This window comes from Myotis brandtii, unplaced genomic scaffold (assembly GCF_000412655.1).
Source record: "Myotis brandtii unplaced genomic scaffold, ASM41265v1 scaffold1152, whole genome shotgun sequence".
In the NCBI taxonomy this organism is placed as follows: domain Eukaryota; kingdom Metazoa; phylum Chordata; class Mammalia; order Chiroptera; family Vespertilionidae; genus Myotis; species Myotis brandtii.
Window position 1 is genome coordinate 498,899 of NW_005353977.1, and position 11,649 is coordinate 510,547.

Consider the following 11,649-nt stretch of genomic DNA (forward strand, 5'->3'; position numbering starts at 1 on the left):
ACCACCCTGCCCACTGGCCTGCCGCCATCCTTGCTGTGATAGGAGCCTGGGGGCCATGGGGGAGGGACTGAGAGGTGCTTCATGCACTTCCTGGTGACTGGTCGTCCATCTGGTCATTTAGGTCGTGATGGCCCTCGGCTATTATTAGTATAGATAAGTGACCATCACCAAGGTGGCTTTAAAATGAAAGCAATCGCTCCCAACTAGATTCCTATCACTCTGAGGAGATAAAATTGCACCTCCTTTTAAAATAAAGCTAAAAGGACAGTGGTCTCTGCTCATACTGGATGGACAAAGTGACTTCCAGTTGTGACTACTGGAAATCAACAATGATAAAAATTAAAATAATAACAGTTAATATATCAAGCCCTATATTGCCTGGAAGTATTCAAAATACTTCAGAAGTATTATTTGTCTTAAATCTTCAAGGCTGTAGCATAGGCATTCTTATTATCCCCAATGTACAGATAAGAAAATCAAAGCACTGAGTTTGAGAAACTGGGCCCTATCTGACTCCAAGCCAGCACTCTCTACTGCCTCTCCACATTCAATAAACACATCCAGATAAAGTGACTGGAAAGTGCCAGGCTCAGAGCAGATGCTCAAGAAACAGGTGTCTCCATCCCTTAAACAGATTTTCAAACCCCAAGTTTTAGTGGTGTTTTGGGGCTGCACTCTTTCCTTTCTCGGTGGTGTGTGGGTGGTGACTGACCTTGCTTTGCAGTTCCTCAGGCAGACTCACACTTTGGGTCCTTTCAAACTGCTCCATGAGGCCTCTTGTCATCTGGCTGTCAGAGCCAGATAGCAGCCAGAAAATCCTCTCCATGTTGTAGGGCACCTGCACAGAAAGGAGGAGCCGGGGGCGGGGGTTACTCTGATCTCAGCCCTGTCCATCCCACCTACCCAACACCTGACTGCATGCCTCCCACAGGTCCCACCTGGATGTCCATAGCTGATGCTAAGGTTGGCTTGACAGTCTCAGACAGAGAGAAGTCTCCTCGCTGGACAGTCCTATGGATGATATCATTGCAGTTCACCGCTGCGACCAGGTGGATGGGCAGGCCCATCTTCTGAGCAATGCACCCAGCTTAAGACAAGAGAGGAGAACAACAATGGCTTCTTAGGCATGACTTCAAGAGCACACTCACACACACAAAAAAAATGATAAATTGTACTTTATCAAAATTATGAAACTTCTGGTGTTTTTTGGAGCTTTTATGCTTCAAAGGACACTATTAAGAAAATGAAAAGGCAACCCTGAACGGGAAAACTATTTACAAATCATACCGCTAATAAGAGATTTATGTCCAGAATATATAAAAAACACTTACAACCCAACAATGAAAACACAAATAACCCAATTTAAAAATGGGCAAAGGACTTGAATAGACATTTCTCCAAAGATATACAAATGTCAAATGAACACATGTAAAGTCACTCAATATCATTGGTCACCAGGAAAGTGCAAAACAACACTACAATGACATACCACTTCATACCCACTAGGATGGCTAGAATAGAACAAAAGAGATAATTCCACATCTTACTCAGGATGTGAATTAACTGCAACCCTTATACTGCTAGTGAGAATGTAAAATGGTGCAGCCACTTAGGAAAACAGTCTGGCAGTTCCTCAAAAAATTAAGCATAGAGTTACCCTATGACCCAGAAATTCACTCCTACATATATACACTCAAGATAAATAAAAACAAGTTTATACAAAAATTTTTACACAAATTTCATAGCAGCATTATTCATAATAGCTAAAAAAATGAAACCATCCAAATGTCTATTAATTGATAAATGGATAAATAAATTGTGGTCTATCCATACAATGTGGTATTATCCTATATAATAAAAGCCTAATATGTAAATTGCCCCCTCGATTGGGTGTTTGACTGGGAGTTCCACTGCTTGCTATGACATGCGCTGACCACCAGGGGGTGGTGCAGAACATGGTGGGCATTGGCAGTGGGTGGCAGTGGAGGTGCTGCTGGCCCTAATGGGCCCTGAGGACAGCGGGACCGCAGCAGGATGGTGGAGCAGTTGCGTGGCCAGCACTAAGCCAAGGCGGATGTGAGCGAGAGCCGATCGCCCCACCGATTGCTCCACAGATGGCGACCAGTGGCCAGCAGGCCCTGATGGCCTGATGGGGGGGGGGGGGGGGGGGGGGGGCAGGAGGGTCTCTGGGCTGGGAGTGGGTGGCGGCGACCAACCTCCTGCGATGCCTGGGCGAGGGGCTGTGACCTCTCGCCAGCTACCTGAGGGTGGGGGTGATGGAGATGGAGGTGCAGTGAGAATGTGGGGTGTCCGCTAAGCTTGCTCTCACTCTGCCTGCTACCCTCCCCCAGGATGCTAGGGCTTGTGCACTGGGGAAGCACCCATGCTCAGGTTCCAGGCGCCTGCGAGGAGCCCACCCTGCACCTGGGCAGCCTCTTCTGGGTAAGCCAGGCCGCAGCCGCAGGGACCACAGGGGCTGGTTAGGCTCCCTGTGGGTTTGCACAGGAGCTGGTCTTTGAGGCCAGCTGGGAGAAAGCACACTGCCTGCATGGCTTCTATGTGGCACCACTGGGTGGCCCAGAGGCCCACTGGCTCTGCCATGGACCCATGTAGAAGCAGGGGCGAGCCAACTAACTTCTCTGTGCCTGGTGTCAACCCAAAACGAGTAACAGTATCATCCTTCTCATGGGCACACGTGAATATCAAATGAGTTAATAAGCAAAAGGCACTTAAAGCAATGCCTGCTACAGCCGGTGCTTGATGTTAATTATTATTGAAAAGGATTTTAATATCATGCAGCTGTACAAAGGTCATGTGCACACAAACCAATCTCACCATTCTCACAGCCGTCCTGAGACATGAGTGACCCGTTGTCCCTTTCACACCTGAGAGACCAGGTCTGAAGGGCCACCCATGGCTGTTCAACTAGCAAAGGACTGATCGGCCAGAACCCAAGTCTGGAACTCCCCCCCTGCCCCCCAACAGCAATTCCAGGGGGGCAGCCCAGTGCCAGTGGAGCTGCTTGCCCTACAGCAGGCAACACCAAGGCCAGGAGGAAAGCCCGCATTTCTGGAAGAGGGCACCATGAGTAAGTATGGTGGCTGAACCTTGACCTCATCTGCCCACACTCTGCCAAGTTTGGGCATCAGGTCAGGTGGCCAGAGGATGTCAGGATCAACCTATCACTCTTCCTTTGCAGCAAGTGCCGATGTCCCCCAGGGTGTTGGGGGAGGTGTTTTGGAAGCTCCTTCTGCAGTTTCCCATCCCCTTCAGAGCCAGGACTCAATCTTTCTCAGGGCTGCAGGCAAAGGGCATTTGAAAGGGGTGGGGCCACAGATGATTTCTGCAAAGCCCATTTGCGCCCAGGGTCTCCTTACCTGCAAGGTTACCAGCAGCCCCTGTTGGCACAACCACTTCCACAGCAGGGAGCGGGTGCAAATCTAAGGATGGCACACACTGGAAGTAAGCAAAGAAGTGGTGAGCCATTTGCACGAGGACCCGGGACCAGTTGATTGAATTCAGACTCATCAGATTGTGCTTCTTGACAAAAGCCACATCAGCAAACACGGCCTTGATGGGTTCATCAAGCTCATCGCTGTTTCCCTCCACTGTTGGGAGAGGAGAGAGTAGCTGTCAAAAGCACAGAGCACCCCAGGCAGTCAGCACTGCCACAGGCCCTCCCAGGCTGAGCCTGCCAGCTGGGACTTTGGCTCGGCCTTCATTTCTCTACTCTAATGTGCCTTGGCCTGGCTTTCTACACTCAAAATTAAGCTCCTCAAGGCTAGAAACCATGTCTCGTGTTCATGTGGTCATATTTCTGATGTTTCTACCATTATATAAACTGAGATATAAAATACCAACCTCAGGGATATTGGAAAAAGAATTGCCATTGGTATTCTGTGCCCACCTCCCCTAGGGGAAGAAGGATGGCTTATCAAGTAGTGAGATAGTGACAGGCTGATCCTCTATCAGGAGTTCAAAGGGGAAGAGTCACTGGCCCATGTGCCTGCCCTTCCTCCCTCATCTAGATCACAGGTGGGTGTTCTCCTTTCTGCTCCTACTTAGTAGGTAAGCCAGCATGGACAGGACTCCTCCCTGTGATGGGTATGTACAGAGGTTAATTTATGGATGAATTATTGGGTGAATTTATGAATGAATTGGCTACTAGTTCAAGTTACTTTCTCCAACCCAATCAGGCCAATATTGATCTCGTATCTGAAAGCTGTGTCTATTTCTCCATTGGATCCTAACTTGAAGGACATTGGGAGAAGTGCCATGGCTCACACTGAGGTTATTATCCATCCCACCTTCATCATTGCGCCACAGCAGTGAGGTCTGGGGATGACTTAACCAGGTGCAAGATTTCAGGAAAAGATCCACTGCTTTTAAGAGCAAGTCACAGGAAGAGAGAGACTTGCTTACTTCAAGTAGTCATCAAAGGCCACAAGAATGGGCCTTAAGATTGGGGAAAGCAGAACAGAGAATGCAAAGAACCTGGGTCCCGGAGGGTACTGCTGAGTCAATGAATCAACCAATCAGGAGACCACCCCCACTCTGGACTTCCAGTTACATCAGCTGGGAAACCTTGCTCAAGCTGGTCTGAGTTAGATTCCCTGTTTCTTCCAGGCAAAACCATCCCAAATAATATATAACTAGCTCAGGCCGATTGCTCTGTGCTTAAGAAGGACCACATACATAATGTATATGGAAACCAATGACTTACAAAAGTGTCCAACACATAACAATCCAGGTGTCCCACCCCTATTATGAGAAAATGAGTATTTACTGCTCCCGAACTACACACATTTTCCTGGAAACCAAATCAGCAGATTCTAGAAAGGCAAGGAAGAACTTGAACAGTGGTGTCTAGAAATGAAAACTAATTTAAAAGTCTGATGCCTTATATTATAAAAGCTCAGAACATGTACATAACAGAAATGCCCCTTTGGCTCCAGCAGTAACACTATCTGCCTCTCTTCTGCAATGGGCACCTTCTCTAACTCACACCAGGAATGAAGCTTCCATGCACATCCTCAGGGCGAAGCCTTCCAGCATCTGTACAAAGTGAGGGGGAGCAGGTGGCAGGACAAAGGTACTAAAAGCTCTTTTCCTCTTTGCTTTGATTCTAGGAAAAGATGGTCCTAGTTCTACAACTAGCAATTTTGGTACTTGGGGTATAACAGGGACCCTGGAGAACCTGAGTCTTGTGCACTAAAATCTTGCAATGACTGCAGGAAAATGCAGCTAAATATGGGCAATCACCAAGACTAATGTGTAAGATTTTGCCAGTATCTGCACTGGCTGAACCATGAACTTCTCGCTTGACTGTGGATGCACTTGTTAAAGAGAGTGCACAGGGGATTTTTCCTTGCTCTTGAACAAATAGACAGAGGATAGTCACGCTACTCCCATGGGTAAGGTTTGTTTTCACTGTGCTTTTGCTTTTTAAAAACTTGGTATTATATAAAAACATCCTTTGTGGGATTACGCCAGGAGGCCAGGCCAGCTGGAGAAGGAATGTTACATTTGCTGCTCTGCCAGGTAAGTGACCAAACCAAGCCAGGATGCCTAGACAGCTGGCCCAAGGCCGCAACACACAAAACCTCACCAAGACCCCCGCCATAGGCTACCTGGAATCTTGTGGGGTATGAGAGATGAAAATAAAAGCTCACCCCCTCTTACTCCACAAAGATGAAACCTATTGAGACTAGAAGGGCTGATAGTAGAGGCCTGATATTAGATTTATGCCTTTTTCAAAATGCTACAGTTTGTGATGTGGCTTCAGGACATCACCAGTGATGTGTGCAGCTGAGTGGCTGCCTACTTTAAATCCTCAGACCTGCTAACCAAGTGCATGGCTTAGTTATTTCCACACTATAAGGAGGGCATAAGCTATCAACCAGTAATGACACTTTTAAAATAATTATTTAACACGTTTTTGTCCTCTAAACTTCAGTGTCCTGGGGAAAAGAAAACCCTCGGCCACCTGCTTAGGGTCTGGCTCTGGTTGCTGCACATACACATACACATGGTCACCTCCAACAGTTTATGAGACTGTAGCCAAGAACCTGCGCAGAGCTAAGCCAAATCATGTTACCAACCTCAAAAGATGACTGATCAAGGAAGGGAGGGAGGGAGGAAGAGGAAGGATGGTCAGCTAGTCAACAACCAGCTTTGTTCCAGCCCATCTTCCCAAACAGGCCACTGCCCTGGAGCCCGTCCCAGCACTCCCCTCCAAACACACGGACATTCTCCTCCAGCACCGTGGTCATCTGCAGCTCCTGGATCTTCGTGCAGTGACCCTGGGGCAGGAGAACAATAATGCCCACGTTCTTTGCCCCTCGAACACTCTCAATGGCAGCACTCCCTGTGTCTCCAGAAGTTCCTGGATGGGAAGGGAAAGAATATCCCCTTTAGAACAAGGGAGACAAAAGAGGGGGAAATGCCCCTAAAGCACTGTTGCCAAATGAGGCAATATCTACCATCAATACTCGAAGGGTAGCAAACCATGAACCACCAAGAGACCCGGAGAGAATTCAAGGCATCTGTGCACTTAAACCACATAATCGTATGCAGTCTATATCTTTAAAAATGCCCTTCTGAGAAGGTTCCATAGCCTCCACCAGACCGTGAAAGGGGACTGTGGCATGAGGGAAGGTTGAGAACCCTGCTCTAGAAGACCCATGACACACGCCCTGAGAGGCATCAGAGGAGGACACACGGTGGGTGGACACCAGCAAGCTGGGGCACTCAGGGGCTACAGGGCTCACGCGGACGCGCACCTACAACCACAGTGACGTGCTTCCCCCTCTTCTGCAGGAAGTACTGCAAGAACTGGGCCGTGCAGCTCAGGGACAGGTCCTTAAATGCATATGTGGCTCCGTGCCACAGCTCCAGCACATTCAGCCCGTCCCGCAGCCTGGAAAGACGGACCACTTCTCTGTGGCGGAACCTGCGGAAGGCTCGGTGGATCAGATCTGCAGGTACAGCAGGCAGAGGGCATTGTTAAGTCTTCCCTCCAGTTCTCTCTCAGTCTCTTTACACTTTTGAATTTGAAGTTTTTTTCTCTGCTACAGGATAAAAAGAGCAGAAATTTTTATCCTAAATGATACCACACATGAATATAATTGTGTAATTCTAGAGAAAGTCTGTAAAGACAGGCACCACACTGCTGACGAGTCCCCATAGGATCCCCCCAGAGAGCAGAGATGGTAGTGCAAGACTTTCATTTTCTATTTTATAAACATCTTCATCATTTGGATTTCTTGTGAATGTATTCCAATAGAACATTCAATTAAAGTTATGTGACAAACAAATCAATGTCTCCTCTCTTCCCATTTTTCTTCCTAAAGACAGCACACTGTTTGCTGCATTATTAAATCACACTGGGAAGCCGGAACCTTGGGAGGCTGTTCATACAAGCCCACCTGAGGCAAGGCCGCCTGAACACGTCTGAGTTTCATTGGCAAACCGATCACCTGGGATCTTAAAATGCAGACTCTGGTTCGGCAGGTCTGAGGGAATCTGAGAATTCTAATAAGCGCCCAGGCAATGTTATCGGCACTGGTTGTCGAACCACCTTCTGAGCGGCCCTCTTCTCCTAAACTCTCAACATGAAGTATGGATATCGTATACCTCGTCCATGGAACAGCAGCACTGGAATTATCTGGACACTGGATAGGAAGGCTCACCCAGACCTCCTGAACCAGAATGTGCATTTCAATGAGCCCCTGAGGGGAATCCACAGCACTTTACAGTTTGAGACCAGCTAGTCCAAGACACACTGAGTCCCTTCTGGAAATAAAACAGCAAGCTGTGTGCCTTATGTGCAGGAAAGGAAAATCTCAACATTCAAACTGTGAGTCTTGAAAAAGTGTTTTAAAAATAAACTAAAGGAAAAAAATTTCTCTGCAGATCATTTTGGTGGGTGGGAGGAGCTGGATATTTCCAATTCTGGAATTCCAAAGTCTGAAAGAAACACAACATTTTGGGAAATGTGACTAAAGATCTCCTAGGGATGAAGTGATAGATTTTCAACTCTGTGGGAGGCTGGGCTGGCAGAGGTAGGAGAGTGGAAGTGGGATGAGGGTGCTCACCATTTAAGTCATCTCTTGGGATGAGCTCTGGGCCAATGAAAAGGGCACACAGCTCCACGACCAGGTTTGGGTAGGAGAGCGCACTCCACTGACGTAGGGTCTCCCTGCTCAGCTGTGGGAGCTCCTCAGGCATGAAGAGGCCCCCATCGGGTGCATAGCCAGAGAAGAGGGCACCCTCAAAGTCGACGCGGGGGGCCATCCCCCTGGTGCTGACGTACCACATGACCCTGGAGGCCTGCAGAGGGGATAGTCCAGAAACACCGGTCTCATTCCCAGCATTCCTGAGCTGTGATGCACATACACATGGCTACATGGCACTGGCAGGCTGAACTGCATGGAGGTGGTGCTCTTGGGGGTATGATTTCAAACCTGCACTTCCTAGCCTGACTGTGAATGTTGCCTTATGCATCTGTCACCTCCAACAGTTTATGAGACTGAGCCAAGAACCTGCCCAGAGCTAAGCCAAATCATATTACCAACCTCAAAAGATGACTGATCAAGGAAGGGAGGGAGGAAGAAGAAGGATGAGCAAAGCTAAAGTGGACACTGTCCCCTCAGCTAGCTCCCGGATCACTACTCATAGGGGTAAGTGTTCCAGGCCAGAATACTGGAGCCCTGCTCCAAGTCTCATGCCAGCTTCATCTGGGACTAAGCAAATCATGAACCCTCCCATCAAAATGAGGCAATTCCATGACTTACTTCATTCAAGAGATGCAAATCAAAACAACAATGAGGTACCTTCTCACACCTGTCAGAATGGCTATCATCAACAAATCAACAAACGACAAGGGCTGGAGAGGATGTGGAGAAAAAGGAACTCTCCTGCACTGCTGGTGGGAATGCAGCCTGGTGCAGCCACTATGGAAGACAGTATGGAGTTTCCTCAAAAAGCTGGAAATGGAACTCCCATTTGACCCTGTGATCCCACTTCTAGGAATATATCCCAAGAAACCAGAAACACCAATCAGAAAGGATATGTGCACCCATATGTTCATAGCAGCACAATTCACCATAGCTAAGATCTGGAAACAGCCTCAGTGCCCATCAGTAGATTAATGGATTAGAAAACTGTGGTACATCTACACGATGAAATACTATGCTGCTGTAAAAAAGAAGGAACTCTTACCATTTGCAACAGCAGGGATGGAACTGGAAAGCATTATGCTAAGTGAAATAAGCCAGTCAATGAAGGAAAAATACCACATGATCTCACTCATTCATGGATAATAAAGACCATTACAAACTTTTTAACAAAAAAAAAAAAAAAAAAAAATTCCATGACTTACTAAGGGGGTACCAGAGCATAATGGAAAAGATAGCATGGTCCTCACTAGTGAGGAAGAAGGCTGTGGGTGGGGAAAGATAATAGCAATAAGAGTGACTGCCATTTGACAACCCTTATGATAGGAGAGGACCACCACACTTGGTCACCACCCTTTTGAGAGATGTTTGTGCCCACTTCTGCTCAAAAATAACCACATTCAATGGTCATTTAGTCATGTTGTCTATAACCTAGTGGTTCTCAACTCTGGTAGTTTGTTAGAATCAACTTGGGAGTCAAAAAATATACGTCTACGTGAGGCCCTACCTGGATTAATTCAACTAGAATCTTCAAATGAGAGGCTCCTTGTGTGAGGCTCAAATGCAGCCAGAGTTAAGAGTAGGGTGACTAACTCACCTCAGTCTTCCTGGGACTTTCCTGATTTTAAAACTGAAAGTCCTACATCCCAGGTAACCCCTCAGTACCAGGCAAACGAGGACAGCTGGTCGCCCTCGTTGAAACCAGTGCCCCACCTCTCAGCCTAATCCGAGAAGAGTAGTTGGAAGTGCTGTCAGGCTGCCCTTAATACTCTGGCCACGGCCAACTGCCCCGGGGTGAACTCAGAGGTCTCGGACGGGTGGGTGGGTGTCCAAAAGCACCTCAGGCCTCATTTTGGTCACACTCCCACATCAATTTGATTCCCAGGTGCCAGGGCCAGAGGGGAACCCCTGCCCTCAGGGGGCAAAGCCACCTAAAGCTTCCCATCTAGAAGAAAGGGTACAAGCTAGCATTGGCCGGGAGGAACTCTGGTTTTCTAGATTGTGGATACAATACCTCTGAGCTCTGGGTGCATCCTATAAGGGCTGCTGTGTGCCACCCCCTTGACATGGCACCCAGCTCCAGGGAATCCAACTGATGTGGCAGTCTGACCAAAGTGAGGCTGGAGGTACCCTTAGACACCTTCCCACCCACCCCCGTCAGAGACCTCTAGTCCACACAGGGCCAGCTAGCCATGCCAAAGTATTAAGGGCAGCCCATCAGTACTTCCAACTACTCTTCTCGGATTAGGCTGAGAGGTGGGGCACTGGTTTCAAATACAGATGCATCCAACTTACAGACAGAGACAAGTTCAATCATCCAAATCACGAATCTTTTGAAAGTGAAAGTGGATACTACTAATAGTTATGCCAGGGTAATGGGTATAAGCACACTGTCTCAGGCAAACTGGAGCATATGGTACAGGGAGGCATGTCAAGGATATGAAATCGGGGTAACTCCAAAAAGCAACTGCAGCAGGGAAGCAAAGCAGGCCCCATGTTTTACAAACAGAACCAGGGAAGGGACCTGGGACTAGCCGTGCCTTCAATAGGGGGAGGAGTTTCTGTAACAGTGGCAATGGTTAGAGTTACTGCAAACTGCCCAAGACCCTGGGGTGACGAGGGAGATCCTGCCTGGCCACTTCACAGGACCAGTCTGAAGGGCGCTGCCAAAGAAGCTGCCACAGGCAGAGGTCTGCCGGGGTGGTGGGGGAGACAAGCAGAGCTATAAGGACAGGCTACATCATGCCTGGCCACTGGGCTCTGCATTTCCTTTTCTTTTTTAAAAATATTTTTTTATTGATTTCAGAGAGGAAGGGAGATGGAGAGAGAGATAGAAACATCAATGATGAGAATCACTGATCAGCTGCCCCTTGCATGCCTCACACCGGGGATCAACCCTGCAAACAGGTACGTACATGCAGTGACTGTTCCCAGACCAGGAATTGAACTGTGACTTCCTGGTTCATAGGTCGACACTCAACCACTGAGCCACACAGGCTGGGCTGGGCTCTGCATTTTCTGAAGGATGTGGACAAATGCCCAGGAACAAAGGAGAGGGCCTGACAGCAGGCTCAGCACATGTCAGGGTTGGGAGCTGGCCTGATCAGCCTGGGGCAGACTATTCTGTCCTATGACCCCAAGGGCAGCACTCTCAGACCACATAGAGAAAATACATCATTAGGTCCAACGTCAGATAAACCAAACAGAGAAGCCCAGAAGTCGAAGGAGCTGCCACAGGGAGTGATGAAGTTGAGGAAGAAAATCAAACAATTCTGTCCCACCAGTGTGTGGCGCTCCAAGCACAGAGATGGGGACTGGACTAAGGGGCCTCTGAAACACAAGATTTTATAATTGACTAGAGGCCCGATGCACAAAATTCGTGCACGGGGGGCGGGGCAGGGGGAGGGGAGGGTCCCCTCAGCCCAGCCTGTACCCTCTCCAGTCCAGGACCCCTCGGGGGATGTCCGATCCT

The 11,649-nt window shown here is 48.3% G+C and overlaps 1 protein-coding gene across 5 annotated transcripts in view; it reads right to left on the reverse strand.

The window, feature by feature from the left end:
* THNSL2 (threonine synthase-like 2) overlaps positions 1 to 11,649 on the reverse strand; it is a 17,698-nt gene that overhangs the window by 5,179 nt on the left and 870 nt on the right. For all 5 annotated transcript variants that reach the window (XM_005858173.2, XM_014528167.1, XM_014528176.1 and 2 more), the window contains exons 2-7: positions 8,097 to 8,331; positions 6,783 to 6,977; positions 6,233 to 6,385; positions 3,378 to 3,608; positions 939 to 1,087; positions 713 to 838 (exon numbers count right to left, since the gene is read on the reverse strand). In XM_005858173.2, coding sequence (XP_005858235.1) covers positions 713 to 838; positions 939 to 1,087; positions 3,378 to 3,608; positions 6,233 to 6,385; positions 6,783 to 6,977; positions 8,097 to 8,331 — 1,089 coding nt within the window. The remainder of the gene's footprint in view (positions 1 to 712; positions 839 to 938; positions 1,088 to 3,377; positions 3,609 to 6,232; positions 6,386 to 6,782; positions 6,978 to 8,096; positions 8,332 to 11,649) is intronic.